The sequence below is a fragment of the Macrosteles quadrilineatus genome, unplaced genomic scaffold (genome assembly GCF_028750875.1).
Source record: "Macrosteles quadrilineatus isolate MER2022 unplaced genomic scaffold, UCM_ALF_1.0 Scaffold_9__3_contigs__length_116548681, whole genome shotgun sequence".
Classification (NCBI taxonomy): domain Eukaryota; kingdom Metazoa; phylum Arthropoda; class Insecta; order Hemiptera; family Cicadellidae; genus Macrosteles; species Macrosteles quadrilineatus.
In genome coordinates this window covers 54,692,930-54,711,951 of record NW_026542602.1, presented here as the reverse complement: position 1 = coordinate 54,711,951, position 19,022 = coordinate 54,692,930, and the positions used below count along the sequence as shown (strand labels likewise).

The following is a 19,022-nucleotide window of genomic DNA, read 5'->3' as shown; positions in this document are numbered from 1 at the left end:
TGCTAGCCTTTACTACTTCTTTCACCATTTTCTATGTCGTGGGCATGCTTCCATCCCTTATCATAGCATTTCAGCATTGCAGATACATTAATCTAACTGCTACAAACGGTTTCCAGTTCCCAAACTCCACACTGCTCACCTTACTACTTCCTTTACCTCTTCTTACGTCGCAGACATAATTCCCTCTCTTCCCATAGAATTTTAAGATTGTAGATACCAAGATACCATAATCTAATCGTCATAAACAGTTCCCACACTCCGAAAAACTCGCCTTTACCACTTCCTTCATCTCTTCCTACGTCACGGACCTGTTTACCTCCCTTCCCATAGCATTTTAGGATTGCAAGTACCTTAATCTAATCGTCATAAACAGTTACCACACTCAAAAAACTCGCCTTTACTGCTTTCTTCATCACTTCCTACGTCACGGACCTCTTTACTTCCCTTCCCTTAGCATTATTGGAATGCAAATACCTTTATCTAATAGTCATAAACAGTTTCCACAATCCGCACAGCTCACCTTGACTACTTCCTTCACCACTTCCCACATCGCGGACCTGTTTTCCTCCCTTCCCATAGCATTTTAGGATTGCAAATACCTTAATCTAATGGTCATAAACAGATCCCATACCCCGAACAGCTCGCCTTTACTTCTTCCTTCACCACTTCCCACGTCGCAGACCTGTTTCCTTCCCTTCCAATAGCATTTTAGGATTGCAGATACCTTAATTTAATTGTAATAAACAGTTCCCACTCTCCGGACAGCTCGCCTTGACTACTTCCTTCACCACTTCCTACGTCGCGGACCCGTTTTCCTCCCTTCCAATAGAATTTTAGGAATGCAGATACCTAAATCTAATCGTCATAAACAGTTTCTCCACACTCCGGACAGCTCACCTTGACTACTTCCTTTACCACTTCCTACGTCGTGGACCTGTTTTCGTCCCTTCCCATAGAATTTTAGGAATGCAGATACCTTAATCTAATCGTCATAAACAGTTCCCACACTCCATGCAGCTCGTCTTGACCACTTCCTTCACCACTTCCTACGTCACGGACCCGTTTTCCTCCCTTCCCATAGAATTTTAGGAATGCAGATACCTACCTAAATCTAATCGTCTTAAACAGTTTCCACACTCTAGACTGCTCACCTGTACTACTTCCTTCGCCACTTCCTACGTCACTGACCTCAAGCTAGTGTCGTCATTTGATTATATTTATGATCCATACCACCGTTTATGTTCTAATATCTGTGGAATAATGCTATCAGCTATTATTTATCTACTGCATTCAAAAGTCAACAGCTGATCATATGTCTTTGTTTATGTGTCAAATACTGATTCCATAAGGATTACATTGAAACTTTGAGACCCAGTGGGGCGGATTCCTGAGAGACTTTTTTAATGCCGTATAGATGTTGGCACTCACCGATATGGTCTTTATCACCATGCAAAATTTGAAAACGATTGATTCAGCCGTCTAGGAGGAGTTTGCGTATTACGAAATGGATAAAAGTCGATGTATAAGAGCTTCGCTCGCTCCGCTCAATTAAACATGGTGTACCACAGGGATCCATCTTGGGTCCCCTTCTATTCATTTGCTATGTTACAAACCTACCAGGGCTGACTAAATCTAGCAAACTTTACCTTTATGCAGACGATGTAAATCTTACAGTTACCGCTAATTCTGAAGAGGAAATTGAAAAGACAGCTAATGCTAATCTAGATATACTTTCAAATTTTTTCCAAAACAATCAGCTACTTTTGAATCCAGATAAAACAAAGTTCATAAATTTTGAGACCCGTCAGACAAGACTTTCAATTAATCCTTCACTAGAAATTAATCAGAAACCTATTGAAGAATTAGAAAATATTAGATTCTTAGGATTTGAAATTGACAAAAATTTAACTTGGAATTCTCACGCAAACAAAGTAATAAAAAAAACTGTATCTGGTCTATTTGCATTAACTAGATTAAAAAATCTTCTTGGTCAAGTAACATTAAAATCAATATACTTTTCGTACATACATTCTGTTATTTCTTTTGGAATATCTCTGTATGGCGCTACATCTATCAATAACTTAGGTACAATCCTAAAATTACAAAAACGAGCTATAAGAATTATTTTGGACCTTGACTCGAGAACTTCAAAAGAGCATTTTAGATCATTAAAAATAATGACTGTATATGGATTGTACATCTATGAAACAGTTCTATATGTTAAAAACAGATTTTCTCAATTGGCGTTAACTGGTGAACACCACCACTACAATACCAGAAACAAAACCAACATTGCTCTAAACCGCCACAGATTAGAACTTTACAGTAAAAAACCAAGTTATACCGGCTCCAAATTTTACAACAAAATTCCAAATGAAATTAAATCAGCAAAAAGCATAGTCAGATTTAAGAGGGGTCTTAAAACATTTCTCATCAACAAGGTATTGTATTCCCTTGATGAACTTTAAAATTTTTAGAAGGAGCGTTAATTTGTAATTTGTATAAACTTATGTTAGATTTTAAGAACTTTGTATCCATAGAATATAACATTGTAATATAAAAACATTTAAGAGAATGACACTATTCATGTACTTTGTGCTTCAATGAATAAAGAAATATTGAATTGAATTGAATTGAATAAGCTCCCTCACTTCTCATAGAGATCTATGATGAGGTGGAGGCAGGGAATTTGCTCCCTCACTTCTCATAGAGAGCTATGATGAGGTGGACGCAGGAAATTCAGATTAGCTCCCTCACTTCTCACAGAGATGTATGATGAGGTGGACGCCGGGAATTCATATAAGCTCCCTCACTTCTCATAGAGATCTATGATGAGGTGGACGCAGGGAATTCATATAAGCTCCCTCACTTCTCATATTGAGAGCTATGATGAGGTGGAGGCAGGGAATTTGCTCCCTCACTTCTCATAGAGAGCTATGATGAGGTGGACGCAGGAAATTCAGATTAGCTCCCTCACTTCTCACAGAGATGTATGATGAGGTGGACGCCGGGAATTCATATAAGCTTCCTCACTTCTCATAGGGGATCTATGATGAGGTGGACTCAGGGAATTCATATAAGCTCCCTCACATCTCATAGAGATCTACGATGAGGTGGACACAGGGAATTCATATAACTTCATGTTGTTAGCCTCCGGATCACTGGTAAAGTAATAAATAATGGTTTAAATACCTTATACTGTCAAAAGTGATCCTTTGTAGTCTATGTAGGCTACTGCAGTTTCATTCCCGGGGGAACTTCATCAGGCTTGTAATGACATCAACATTTCATTCCATAGGAAGTCGTCATGGTAAAAATCCATCAAGGTCATATATACATAAAACACGGACGAACACACGAACATTACACATAAACATTACGAAACACGGTACCGGGAAGCTCGTTACGCACGAAGGGCAGGTCTAGACTGATGCGTTATCTTGATCTCCAAGTGTATTTCCTCCCCCTCCTACTTGCTTATCACGAGTTGACCAATGTTTTGTTTGCGACTCACCTATTCTTATTGCCCATTCATAAATAATATTAGACTTGAAACCTCTTTGTTCATTTAGGACATTGTGTGGTTCTTTTTACACAGCCTTATAAATCTCGTACTCTTCCATTGTGTCCATGAAACGGCCGCTTTTACATTTATGCAGAATTTCAAGGTTGTCGTCAATTTTTGAGTAATTATGTCTATTATTAATTAAGTGATTGGCGTACGAGGATGTATGATTAGTAGTAGGTTTGCCTGGTAAATGTTCTTTGAATCTGATGTTGAATGATCTAGCTGTTTGGCCGATGTAATAACTAGGACAATCGTTACAGTTTAGTTTGTAAATACCCGTGCCCATTCATGTTATTTTCATCAGTTTTGGGAGTTGCATTTTTCTTAATGATATTGCCTAATTTATTTGACGTTTTGAAAGATATTGTACAATATCTTTCAAACAATATTGGAGATCAAGATAACGCATCAGTTTAGACCTGCCCTCCGTGCGTAACGAGCTTCCCGGTACCGTGTTTCGTAATGTTTATGTGTAATGTTCGTGTGTTCGTCCGTGTTTTATGTATATATGACCTTGATGGATTTTTACCATGACGACTTCCTATGGAATGAAATTTTGATGTCATTACAAGCCTGATGAAGTTCCCCCGGGAATGAAACTGCAGTAGCCTACATAGACTACAAAGGATCACTTTTGACAGTATAAGGTATTTAAACCATTATTTATTAATTCATATAAGCTCCCTCACTTCTCACAGAGATGTATGATGGTTTAGGTGAATCCCCCGTACTACGTGCCTCTTGTAGAGATTGTCCCAGCACCATGGACAGAACCCTGGGTGCCACAGAGGGTGCGGGAGCTGCTCACGGAGATTGGCCAAGAACCAGTCACCCTCTCTCGAGAAGTAGCTGGCTTTTCCCTCAACAGGATACAGTGAGAGAAGTCTTTTCTATTTCATCTTTGTTTTACTCTATCTATAGTAACTTTACAAAATAACCTTAAAAAATATAAAAATCATATGCAATTGGTGTAAAGCCCTTCCATGACAAGTGGGTCACTTGACCTTGGATGGGCTCAAATTTGTAAGATGAAAACATCTGTCTATATCATCAATACACTACATTAAACATTGTGAACAATAAGGCTTTTTGTTTTCAGATTTAACCCGACATATTATATACCAAAATGTTGGTCTAGGTGTATAGATTTGTAAACTGTCCTTACATTTTTGAAAAAGTCCCTTGGGCTCTGCCCCAGTGACTTTTAAAGTTCCCATGTTATCCTTTCAAAGAACATATTTTTTGTTTACATTATGATCAGCTGGATAATTTAATTGCCGTTAATATTTTAGTTGCAATTTAAGGAAACATGTGCTAGACACATTTACTGACTTTGTTAAAATGAAATATTTACTATTTGAATTTGGGTTTGCGCAAATTTTACAATGGAAAAAAACGAGAAAGCCTGGACAATTTGATACTATATTAAATTACTAGCTGAACCCGGCAGACGTTGTCTTGCCTTTGACTATTTATAATCCCGCGGGCTTTGCCCCGTTTAACTTCTTAATTTTCAAGATGATCTTGTTCGCATGGCTCAATCCCGTCCTGGTTGAAGATCGTTCGCTACGCTCACTTGCCTTCAGGTTAGCTCATTCGCTACGCTAACTTGCCTCCAGGTTAAAGTTCGTTCGCTACGCTCACTCACCTTTTGGTTGCAAATTAGCTGTTGTCATAAATGTAAAAGAAATAATAGTGCTGCACCCTGTTGGTAATCCTTGTAACTTTAATGCTATCGAACATCATAGAACAGAACCAACTTGTTTAATTGAAACAGCTGTTAAGATTCATTAATTCCATTTCTCATAAGGTTAACATGGGAAACTCCAGAGCCACTGGGGCGGAGCCGATTGGACGGATCACGAAATTGATGGCGTATAAGAATGCTTTATTGCCGTTACACTGGTTTACATGCATGGCACAGTCAAGGAAATGTCTTAGAACTAAGGTTTTAACTAAGGTTTAATTTAACATCAGTTATAAAGTCTATTTCTCTATATGGGCACAGGTTTAACAGGTAGTTTTTAAGTACTATTTTAAATTTAGAACAATTAAAACATCTAATTCTAGATCACGAAATTGATGGCGTATAAGAATGCTTTATTGCCGTTACACTGGTTTACATGCATGGCACAGTCAAGGAAATGTCTTAGAACTAAGGTTTTAACTAAGGTTTAATTTAACATCAGTTATAAAGTCTATTTCTCTATATGGGCACAGGTTTAACAGGTAGTTTTTAAGTACTATTTTAAATTTAGAACAATTAAAACATCTAATTCTATAAGGTGAATTAGATTGTAATTAGATTATAATTAGATTATAAACCTATTCCATGACATTCTACACGTATGTACCAAGTTTCGTGGCAATCGGTTCAGCGGTGTATGAGTTTACCACTGCCAAACAAACAAACAAATATATATACAAACATCCTCTTTTATACTTATAGATCTAGAAAATTACACCACTACAAATTTTACACTGCCATTTCACAAACTTTAGGTATGCAATCCTGAACGAAGTATGGAACCAAGTAACAGAAGGGTTGCTCAGTGTGGAGGATGTTGACAAAGTCATGTCTGAAGGCCTGGGCATGAGGTATGCCTTCTTGGGGGCCCTGGAGGTAGCTCATCTTAATGCTGAAGGTATGACCTACTATTAAATGGCTTAACACTTCAAAAACCTTCTACCTTTACTCAGCAACACTTTAATTTACATTACTTCCATAAATACTTTAATACTTTTAATTGAAATAGTGACCATAGGAAGGTAGGTATTTTAAGCCAAGTATGAATGGGAATGAGTGTAGGATGAGTGGCACCATCTTGTAGTCTTGTTATTGACCAAGGCCGACATGTGTTAAGATTATTGAGCTAATAGTTAACACAATGCATAATCACTGATAGACAAAAGAAATGTTTCACAACAAAACAAATTCCACCACAGCTTCGAGTCCTCTCTCTATGTACAGTAGTTGTAATGGTGTGCCAAGTGTGCAGTGTTGATTTTTCTTTTATCTGTTTTTTATTTACTTTCTTTTGGGTTTTCCTTTGAAATATAACTGCTCTAAGAATCGTTTCAAGTGATTGTTTTTCAATATGTTTTTGTGTGGCAACAAATGGCTTCTTTACTAATCTTGTTACGTTAAATATTACACAAATCACTTAATTGTTGTGCAATAGATAATTGTGTAACTAGTGGGCAAAATAAAAGTGGCACTGTACAACTCGTTTTTAGGTTAGGTTAAATCCAAACATCGAACGAAATGAGAAATGCTGCACCAGCTGATTGTAGTCGTAATATCTTGAAGTGTGCCAACTTATTTTTAAGCGTACATGGATAACGTGCATAATAAAAGCACACCATTTTGTGTTGTTTGGTTGGAATACTGGTGTGCACCAATGTAAAATCCGTGCGTCAAAGGTAAAAACAGTGTGACAATGTAAGACTTTGTTTACTATAATCTGTGCAAGGAAGCCTAATTTGTCGCGTGACTGTAGAAAATTATTTTTAACGATCCTCTAAACTACATAAACTCAATAATTTACTTTATATTCAAAATCCTTGTTTTACAGGCATAGAAAACTACTGTGAGAGATACCACAAGTCTATATACGACACAAGCATGACATTCAAGCCAGTGCCCCACATGGTTGGTCCTGCGGTAAAGGCAAGTACCTCATTCATGGAGGAAAGTTAGTTATTTATGGTTCAAAACTGACAGAACTAAGTTGATCATTGTACTTTTAACAAATGGTCCTGGTAAAATAATCACATAATCACAGGTGATTATAATCTGTTGACACGATTACTGGGAAGATAAAAGTTAGACTGTTATCTTATAGTTTAAATTCATAACATTTTCTGTAAAAAATTAGTTTAAATAGTTTTTATTTATATTTTTAGAGTAAAAATAAAATATATATTCGCTTTAATGTCACATAATGATATCTTTAATCATTTAGACTACTTATGGGCTAAAACAAAGGATTTGAAATTTTAATGATAAGGTAACATTTGAAGATTATCTCATTATAGCTTAACTTTTTTGGAAAAATGCCTGGTTCGGATACACAAAGTTCAGACTTTTAAGTCAGGTTAAAAGTAAAACAAAACCAGCTACAATAATTTTAAATTATATTTAGATTATTCTCTCCTCTAAGAATAAATCCGTTTCAAACCAAAATATCTTTTAAAGCTTTAATTGATAAAGAGCATTTAAAAATTAAATTCTAAATGGAAACAAACTTTTATGGATGTTAATCTTATACTCAAAAGGGCTTAAAAGCAATAGTTCGGCCGCTTAGAAAACGACCTGCGCGCTAATGCTAAACCAATGCTGGATGAGGTCGCTTTCTAAGCGGCCGAACTATAGTCAAATAATTAAACTTTGTGTTATTGTATTTACAAAAAAAAAATAATAATAATAATAACGCCTGTATTTAGTTTTACATGAAAAAATTAAGTGTCTTAAGCTGTTTAAATCGTAGTTTACAACAAAATGTTTATTTGTTGATAAAATATGCTATTAAACATGTGTTTACAAATTATTGTCAAAGCAAAATTTCAATTGAAGACAGTGGAAAAAACTGTTTGTGTTTTTTGTCTGTTGTAAATTTGTTTTTGCAAACACAATATGTTTATTAGAAACATAAACATTCATAGAGTCACAACTGACTTGACAAACAATTATCCAGCTGATAAAAGAAAGTTGAAAAGATCACTGTAGTTATATAAATAGACTAAAACAGATAACAATGTCTATCAAGTGACCTTGACCTTGTTTGAGACTTCAGACTGCCCTGAAACTCCAGTTAGTTCCTGCTGGATTGTGGACTACTTTATCTGGTATAGAGTCTAGAACCACTACTGTTACAGTGTTTATTTAAATAGCAACTGGTGAGTGTGTGCATCAGTTTTGTAATTTTGCAAAGCATCTAGTAGGTATGTTTATAATATGAGACCTTGCAATAGAAAATTACAGGACATAAAATTAATTTCAAGTTTGAATGATACTAATTTATTGACAATGGTAATTCAGTCATAAAAACCGTTCTTTATCTAAAGACAAACACTTATACCAACTGTTTATCAGTCTTTTACCTCAAGTGCAGTCTCTCTCTTTTGCAGCTTATTTAATCTTTATTTTAAGTTTCAAAATGTCATTCATGCAGTGTTTTAAGGACAATATTTTGCCACAAATGATACAATCTGGTGTTTTTGGTGTGGATCCTACTGTCTCAAGTGTGAAAGATTGTTCAGAAGATAGAGAAGAGTTTATGTCAAATGTGAAGTTTGTAGATGTAGAACTGAAAGTTGGACAGGCTTCAGAAAAAATTCCTTTGTTTTGCAAGTTTGAAGACAACGATACTAAAGAGGTGAAAAGGGAAAAATTCCAAACCGACTTGCAATTTTCCAATGAAGTCTTTGTGTATAAAGAATTCATACCGTTGTTTCCAAAATCAGTTACAAACATTTTCCCCAAATTTTATTTTGGTGCTGCGACTCCAGGAATATCTTCAGATCCGGGGTTTATTGTTTTTGAAAATCTACATCCAAAAGGTTTTGAAGAAACTCATGAAAAGGTGTTTTTAGATTATGACCATTGTTCTCTTGCTTTCTCAAAACTTGGTGAATTCCATGGATCAAGTATTCAAATGAAAGCTAAGAACCCGTTGGAATTTGGGATCAAGATCAATCAGCTAAGAGAAACAAGATGGCTGAACAAACACAAAGAGCTACAAATCTACTTTTACAAACATACCACTAAGAGAGGGGTGGTCCCGTTGTTGAAAAAAGGTGAACATGTTGATTTGCTGAACAGCTCGTTGGACCACTTGAGCAATGTACACGATGTCATCAAAGAAATCCTAGAAGTAAACAAACATAGTGTTTTGTGCCATGGTGACTTTTGTCGGAACAATATGGTATTTAAATACGAAACCTCTGGACACAAACCTGTTGATGTAAAATTCTATGATTTGGGCACAGCGAGATATGCCTCACCCATCATCGACATATCGTTCTTTTTATTCCTCAACACGACTGCTGATCTCCGCAGAAGATACTTTAAGAGTGATTTTCTTCAAACGTATCTTGACTCGGTGAGAAAGTACGCGGGTACTGAAGCTCCTACTATGGAACAGTTGTGGGAGGAGTTCCAGAAAAAAGCTGTTTATGGTTATTTACTGGCCTCATTCTTCCTTCCGATCATGTGGCACGGACACCATGATCCACCGACTGATGACCTTGAAGAGATGACAAAACAAAACTTGCGTAAAGGAGGAGAAGAAGTAACCGAAATGTTGTCTGATATTGTGAAAGATCTGATCACTTGGGGATGTTTGGAGGGATTTAAAAGCTCATGATATGTAAGTGATATTATGGATACTAAAATTGTTTCTATGTAGCCCAGTCAATAAAGGTTTTGTGTCGAAACAAATTAGCGACAGGCAAAACAATATACCAATCGTTAGTACCCAACGAGATATACATTTTCCCAAAAGTCCCGAAAAATCCCCCCGGTGCTTTCCCCCCCACCCCCCCTCAAAGTCAAAATTGCATGGTTTTACTAAAACACGTCTTGTTTACATACGATTTGTCTAATTCGGTTAAATAATAGCTTGTTGTCTTTCAAATTAAATTTCCTACAAAAAATATCATATACACGATTACCGTAAATCTAACAGTTTTTCCGTAATTTAGTGTAATTGGTGAAATTACGAAAATATTGACACTGTTATTTTGGATTTTCTACTGTATTTTGTTTATTTGCGAGAAATTCAAAAAATAGTTTGTATATTGGTTGTAGAGCGTTTTCTAACGAACACATACATATATATAAGTCCAGGATTCTGATGTAAATGTGGGCGGTAGTGTAGCCTAAATAGACGATGGTCGGAGCGCTCGGCGGGCGACCCTGCAGAGCCGCGCCAACGCGACCGTCGAGTATTTATATACTGTATAAATAAATATGGGCAAATGTGATTGCATGTTTGAGTTGATAGATTAATTAATTTATATAATTTGGGACGCTATATTATCTTAATTTGCAATTCTTGCAATAAAATGCGACCCCTTACTGTTCATTCAATAAACTTAATACGGTACTATAATTTTATTTTTAAGAAAACTATATCGTTGAAAACGAAATCAAGGCTGCCAGTTTTAGTTCAGGAGAGTTTCACTCCAAACCCTTGACATGGTATTACATTATCCACCACCTATGGACCTGCCGTGTCCCGGTCTGAAATTCTTAATTTTTATCTCATATTGACGAAATTTATAGCATCACAAACGACCTCCTTGCCATTTATGAAACTTAAATACTAGACTGAGTTTAGTTTGTTAGGCACATTTTCCTGAGAAGGATGCTATCAGTTCGTTTTATTGATACACAGAATCTCCAACAACCAAACAAAAAGAACAACTGACAAGAGTTACACAGAAAACTTATAATCAGAAATCATAATTATTACTAATTCAACGAGACGTGCTACTGCAAAAGAAAACTTTTTGGGCAATAAAAAGAATAAAAGAAGAATGCTGCAAGCCGTATCGTTGGAGATGAAACAGATGGGTGTTACCACATAGTCATTTACTGCTGAAGAGGATGCCAGCTATATTGTCAACATCACTTTAAGAAAATCAAATCAAAACTACAAAGTTATTGTTGTTGGTACGAACACTGACCTTCAAGTCGCGTTAGTAGCTTTGGCTTCACCAGGGAAAGACATATATCTTTTTAAACCTATTTGGCCTAGTAGTGCTATAGTGTAATGTTTGAAAGCTAGTAAGTGATTGATTATTTGTGGATATAAGAGATGGATTATTATTTGTACATGTGATAACTGGGTGTGACACCATTTCATCTTTCTACGGCTTAGGAAAATTGAAAGGAATGGACGTGTTAAGGTCTTTACAGCTGCTGAGAGTCAGGCAGTAGTTTTCAATGACAAAATGTGTCTGATAAGCGGTTGTTGACTAATGGAAAGACATTTGTGTTAGGAATCTATGGGCTGGATAGGTACGCTAATTTAAATTAGGCTATTTATTTTAAATTCACTATAATGACAAAGAAAGCCTCTTAGAGATCCAATTTTGATCTGGCTATACTGCCTCCCACCAGTGAAGCATGTACTAAGAGTGTACCTACAAGTAAAAAGGTGGATTGGTAACAAGCTCTTGCCGACTAAATGGGGCTGGAAATAGAATCCATCAAAGAAAACGAAGGAGAAACTAAATCTCTAAGATTATTTCAATGTAAACCAATTGCGCCAAACAAATGGTTAACGTTAATTTCCTGATAATGTAAGCAAACATGCGGAAACTATTGCGGGTGTTGTAAGTTGGGCACTGTATGGTCTAAGGTAATTTTTGGCGTATTTGCAATCACGCCCTCTGACTCCCTACTCTTCAACTGAGCAGGGTCTGTCCTCTCACTTCTTGTTTTTCTTATTCTTCCCAAGTTTGGACCAACAGTCTTCTGCTCTCTTCTTCTCCCAACTTCTGTCCCTCCTTTTCCTTCTTCTGTTATAAGAGACCCCACGTGTTAGGTGGACCGTGCTGTGCTGAGGGGTGGATAGCACCAGGCCTCTTTAGAATGGTGTCTGAATGGTACCTTCACGAAACCATGCACCCTCCTGAAGTAATCAGCCTTACCTGGACATGCAGGGCTCTGTCCTGGTCAACTTCATATTCCTAGCGAGAAGCTCGAACGTGGGGTAGTACCGCAAGTCATGGAAAGGGAAGTAAAATGCCCCGACCTTTGAAGAACTACCCAAAACGAGCAGATCCTGGTGAAAAGGGCGATCCTCGTAGAGTAGGGCAGAGCATGAACCCGCTGGTACCTACGCTTCTTAGAACAGGGCATGGATCCTGAAGAAGCCAGGAAAAAAGAGGAGGAAAGGAAGGCATCAGCAGCTCAGGACAAACCGGCGCTTAGAAAGGAGAAAAAGGGCACACAAGAAAGTACCCCACCCCTGAATAAGAACTCTTTGAGAATGTTGACAGGTTTTCTGGACATTGTCGGCACAGAGGTCATCTGGGAGAAAAAAAGAACATTGTTCAGGAAAGTGACTGCCGATTCTGTCAATCAAGGGAAGAAACGCACAAACATACAGGGTGGCTGAAAAGTAACTTGCACCCCCCTTAACTTTTTAACTATTTGAGATATTTGAAATCGGTTTGCTGGAACTTGTTTGGATATAAAGGGCTACAATAATTATGGTCAGTTTTGAAAATTTTGCTCTTTTTTGGGGTAGTGGGGGTAGGGGGTAGCTCAAAATTTTTAAAAATAGCAAGTATAGTCTGGGGTAGCTCAAAATTTTTAAATAGCAAGTATAGTCGAGTTTGGTATCATTTTACAGGTCTCTACGAGACATAACAATTAACACAAAGAAAATAGAAATCGGACCAATAATAACGAAATGGCAGCTAAAAATGATGAAGACAATGGTTATTAAAAGTAATTTTGTTCCCCCACTATCCCTCCTTTTTAAAATTGACCATAATTATTGTAGCCCCTTATAGCTAAGAAGGTTGCCACAAACAAATTTCAAATATCTCAAATGGTTGAAAAGTTAAGGGGGCGTGCAAGTTACTTTTCAGCCACTCTGTATATTGGCTGAATGTGATGCAGTTCGACGAAAGAGAGCCAAGAGCTTGGGAATGCACCAAGTAGCAGTTAGAGATTTTCCGCAGTTAGAATTCGACCTGACGCTGAACTTCATTAAGGAGTTAGGATTGGGGATGGTTCTCTAGGCTAAGACTGGAGACTAGTTTGGGGGACACAATAGATCTTACAGGTCGCACTGTAATCTTCCCCCCAGGTATCTTAAGTACCATTATCAGTAGTGGTCTAATTTGCCATAACGCGTCTACAACCATTGAAGAGGACCAAAACGAAGATGAGTAAAGATAAAGGGTGGGATAAGGGTGGGAGAGGGTGGGACTCTTAAAGGGTGGGAGGGTGGTACTTGATGCTATAAATTTTGTTAATATCAGATAATTTAATAATTAACAATTTATTCAAAACTGCCAGTTTTGCCAGACCAGGACACGGCGGGTCCATAGGTTTTGGATATTGTAATACCATGTCAAGGGTTAGGAGTTCTTATTTTGTTTTGAACGATATAGTTTTCTTAAAAATAAAATTATGGTACCTTATTAAGTTTATTGAATGAACAGTAAGGGGTCGCATTTGATTGCAAGAATTGCAAATGAGGATAATATAGCGTCCCAAATTATATAAATTAATTAATCTATCTACTCAAACATGCAATCACATTTTCCCATATTTATTTATACAGTATATAAATACTCGACGGTCGCGTTGGGGCGGCTCTGCAGGGTCGCCCGCCGAGCGCTCCGACCATCGTCTATTTAGGCTACACTACCACCCACATTTACATCAGAATCCTGGACTTATATATATGTATGTGTTCGTTAGAAAACGCTCTACAACCAATATACAAACTATTTTTTGAATTTCTCGCAAATAAACAAAATACAGTAGAAAATCCAAAATAACAGTGTCAATATTTTTGCAATTTCACCAATTACACTAAATTACGGAAAAACTGTTAGATTTACGGTAATCGTGTATATGATATTTTTTGTAGGAAATTTAATTTTAAAGACAATAAGCTATTATTTAACCGAATTAGACAACTCGTACGTAAACTAGACGTGTTTTAGTAAAACCATGCAATTTTGACTCTGAGGGGGGGGGGTGGGGGGGAAAGCACCGGGGGGATTTTTTGGGACTTTTGGGAAAATGTATATCTCGTTGGGTAATAACGATTAGTATATAGTTTTGCCTGTCGCTAATTTGTTTCGACATCGGCTATATATTTGTCTTTATTGACTGGGCTAATGGTAGAACTTGACAAATCACAGTTTTTCAGAGTTTATGTTGATGACCAGTAATAAATTTTAGGCCAAAATTATGCTTTAATTTGGCTGAGATATACTATTTTAACGTCTGTATGGATTTATAATGTTTAAGTATAATCTTTTGCTCACAACAATAAATTTAATTACTTCTTTATACTTGCTGAATGTAAATAAATGAAGATTGTATCAAACCAGATAAATAAATGCCTTTTAACCAGACATCGGTTTAACCAGACTACATTTAGCGGAAATTACATCTCTTTAACCGGACATTTTTTATCTGCACATCGGTTTACCCGGACTAGATCGGCAGTAATTGGGCGGTATGTTAAGCCTGGTTTACACGGGTCGAGTATGTCAGACGAGTTATTCGGCCCAGTTACTAGGCCCAGTTGTTGATTTGTTCAACTTGTCCGGTACTTGACTGGACTGTCTACAGGCATTCCAATTTCAAACAGGGACAGTGTAGGCACAGAGAAGTAATTTTTATTATTTCTCTATGGTGTAGGGTATTCTGTATACCGTAGCTTTCGTGTTAGTTGTTGTTTGAGTTTAAAATGGCCCTTCAAGAGTTTAATACTGAATCCATACAGTAACTTAATTAAATCACTGATTTAGATTATAAGATATAAAACTGAATCACCACTTAAATTCAGAGGTTGCTTAAAAGCTTTTTTGCAAATAACTTTTAAACGGAAGGAAATAGACCAAAGTGAAAGGTGATTTTCTGAAAGAGAATAAGATTTGTTACAAATTACCTACTATACTGCACCTATTTAAAATAATATGTAAAGGCAGCCAAAAGTTGCCTCCAAATAAAAAAATTTAAATCACTGTTTTCAATGTATTTCTGATAGAACACATTTTTAGAGATTGAGCTTTCTAACGACCCATTGATAAATAAAATCGGTCCAGTAGAACTGTAGATGTTAAGTTGTACAACAATTTTGAAAACTGAATTCTATAAGAGTAGACTTACGAGACAATTCAACACAGTACTGTTCAACTTGTACTTGTACAAAATCACTTGTACTGTTAAAATAAACCATTGAGCATTGAGGGTAGGTTGATGAGTAGGCCTACACTACTCGCTGAACTAACCTCAATACTGATCGTTGTGTGTGATGGACTCACTCAGCGACCACAAAAAATCAAAATAAAATTAATTCTGTGGTCGCTGGACTCACTTGATATCAGTAAACAGATGTTTCGCGGGCAAATTGTGGTGGTGGGGGTAGCTACTGGGCCGAGCAACTCGGTTTTCAACTAAATCACTCGACTCGCTCTCAACTGTCCTATTTTTATCAACTCGCCCGTTGCTCGACTCGCCTACATGTCTACACCATGCGAGTTAAAGAGCGAGTGGCAACTGGCACACTGACTCGCCCGCCGTACTCGACCCGTGTAAACCAGGCTTTAACGACTGTTCTTGTGGGAAAGATTTGAGACCAGTGATCACGTGTCTAAATACAATGAATCTTAAGTCAAATACTGTATAGTGTATACAGTATGCATTTTAACAGTCTGCTTTAAGGAGTTTTTGGGGAAGTTGGTTTGTCGGAAAACCCGTTATCTGGACTGGCCTCGGTCCCGCCCGAGGAGTACGGATAAGAGGGAGTCTACTGTACCTTTTTATTGTTATCTCGCAAATAATGTCATAGGGACCAATTAACCCATAAGGCCCCTGTTAAATTTCTAAAAGTTGAAAGTCACGTAGGGAAAAACCCTGTGGTCTGATTTGTACCATTTCAGATTTATACCTTCCCATTTATACCTTTCCCATGGAAATTTATACCTTCAGATTGTATACTATGGTTGTGCTAAATTTCGTGCAGATCGCTTCTGCCGTTCAGGAGGGGTATTTGTAAAACAAAAGCAGGAGTGTAGTAGAAGAGCTTTGCTTTTGAGCATGGACCTTGTCTTTGAGGATGGACCTTATACAAACGGCCCGCTAGGAGTCCGAAGGAAATCATAAATGCATGCGTCCTTTAATAAGCAAACTCCCCAGTTAGACTCTTACGCAACCAACCTGTGACAGTTTTTGTGTTATCATGATTGCTATCCTCTGAGATGGTGATGTCAATATTGATAACTATAGTTGAAATTTGCAGGACATCACTAAACAGATGACCTCTATCTGCCCCTTGGACCAGTTAGCCCGCAGACGAGCTTGGCGGGACATGTGCCTCACCCGTCTATCTCAGCTCAAACAGGAACTGAAGAAGGAAAAGTAATTTGTAATGTTTTTTATTTAATATTTGTTCTATGACTAATAAAACATCCACAAACGCAAAATATACTGAATTATTTTCCTATTGTAGAATTTTATTTGGTTGTGCGAGGAGTGTCTGTAAGTTAAGTACTCCATGGATCTTCTGTCATATTTGTGTAGTTAAAATCTGAGACCATCGTCATGTTCATTTATGTATACAGTAAAGCCAAGCTAATTCCATTCAGATTCAGAAACACTTTATTCAAGATTTACAGTATACAAATATAAATGCAGAATGGCGTCATTTTCCAACCATTTTCCTGGTTGGATTTTCATTAAAATATTCCCTGAAAATTGTCAGATTAGTTTCCTATTTCAATAATCAATTAAATTTTAATGAGTAGGTTTTCTGCTACATGAGAGGTAGTATAGTGTGTTTTTTATAGCTTACATTTTTATAGCTTAGTAAGACACATTTTATCAAAATATGTCCCTAAACAAGCAAACTTCAATAATTTATCACCTATTCTCCCTAAGAATGACATAGGAATTTTAAATTTAAAGATTTTAGAATTTTTTTTTAACCATTTGGCATACAAAGGTTTATTGCGAACTGTGCGATTAGTGTCCCATTCTATTGTGTGAGCTGATTACTATTGAAAGAAACTAACTTGCTCAATGACTATTTAGAATCACATGGTTTATAATTAATGAAATCATGTGTATGCTTGTTTTATCTTGAAAACAATATGTTTCTGTAAACACAGTTAATAAAAAGGTTTAACAACTATTAATCAATTATATTTTCTTTCTTTATTTAAAAGGTCATGGTGCCCAGGTACGTTTTATTTTGTGTACCTATACTCTGAAAATTAATCTAAAATGGATGTGAAAGTACAAATATCAAAGCTTGATGGGTCTCAGTCCTGGCGTAGGTGGAAGAGGCAAATGGATTTGATGTTGAAGCATCATGTCACGTGTGTCATGTGTGTTGCCTAGACATTGCAAAGGGCCAAAGAAATTTGCCTAGAATCACTGTAGACGATGTGACTGGTCTAAGCCCTGAGGAAAAATCAAGAAAAGAACAGGCACACAATGAGGCAGTAAGAGCATATGAGAAAGATGATTCTCTAGCCCAGGTCCTAATGGTAAGTGCTGTAGATGATGCTCATGTTGAATTGACAGCAACTTGTGACTCAGCAAATGAAATTTGGCAAAAATTGTTAAGTATGTATGAACAGTCCTCAAGTCAAAGGTTAGATAGGACTTTGGAAAATTTCTTTTCTGCTAAAGTAACCAAGGATGAGGAATTAGTTCAATACATATCTCGTTTGCAATTAATGTTCAGGGAAATAAATGAGGAGTTGCAAAAGCATAATGCCAATGTATTGCCTGATATTGTACTAATGTCCAGAATAATGAGTACATTGCCAAGTGACTTCTTTGAATTTAAAAACGTGTGGGAAAGCATTCCTGTTGCTGATAGAAGTATAGAACTTTTGACTGAAAGGTTCAGACTTATTGAGTCAAGGTTACCTTCTAAAAATTCAACAAGTGGAGGGCATGCATTACAAATAAATAAGAAACCATCATCAACTTGTGTTAAGGAAGTAAAGGCAGGTAAAATCTATGCCAGCAGTTCCAAGGTTAAGTGTTTTATTTGTAAAGGGCCGCATTACGCTAGCAAGTGTCCTCAGAATCAGAATTCAAGGAAGCAAGAAACTTAGAAAAGAGGTGGGGATTCTTCTAATGGGAACAAGAAGAAATCTAGTCAATTTTTATGCTTTGTAGCTGACGGACTTTGTAGTGTGATGGTACGGTACATTTATAGCTGACTCTGGTGCTTCACAACAGTGTTTCAAGAGGGAATATTTTGATACTTACCACGGTTATTCTAAGCCTGTTTCAGTTACAGTAGCTAATGGAGAAGCTATCTATGCTGAAGGAGAAGGTGACATTCGATTTGTTGTAAATATTGGTAAGATTAAAATTCTCCGGATATTGCAAGGAGTATGGTCACAGAAAACGTACTACTATAACCGAGAATGCCAACCGCATGGTAAAAAGCATTAAGCGTTTTGAGAGAGCTTTGCCTGTCAATCCGTAGGCAGCGCCACCAGCGTTGCTATGCTATTGCATGGCAACGCTGGTGGCGCTGCCTACGGATTGACAGGCAAAGCTCTCTCAAAACGCTTAATGCTTTTTACCATGCGGTTGGCATTCTGGGTTATAGTAGTACGTTTTCTGTGGTATGGTATATTCCAAAACTAGGCAGAAATCTTCTTTCGGTCTCCAAGTTAGTTGAAAAGGACTACAGTATACGTTCAAAGCTTATAAAAATAAGTG

General features: G+C 37.0%; 1 protein-coding gene across 3 annotated transcripts in view; it reads left to right on the top strand.

The window, feature by feature from the left end:
* Positions 1 to 16,759, top strand: part of LOC129002032 (lambda-crystallin homolog) — a 57,826-nt gene extending 41,067 nt beyond the window's left edge. The window contains exons 5-8 of one of the 3 annotated variants that reach the window (XM_054429535.1): positions 4,285 to 4,442; positions 6,071 to 6,213; positions 7,144 to 7,238; positions 16,576 to 16,759. In XM_054429535.1, the coding sequence (XP_054285510.1) occupies positions 4,285 to 4,442; positions 6,071 to 6,213; positions 7,144 to 7,238; positions 16,576 to 16,698 (519 nt within the window). In that variant the 3' untranslated portion in view covers positions 16,699 to 16,759. Of the gene's footprint in view, positions 1 to 4,284; positions 4,443 to 6,070; positions 6,214 to 7,143; positions 7,239 to 8,378; positions 9,940 to 16,575 lie in introns of those variants that run through there. The other 2 variants (XM_054429534.1, XM_054429533.1) reach the window with 2 other exon arrangements.
* The last annotated feature ends 2,263 nt before the right edge of the window (positions 16,760 to 19,022 follow it).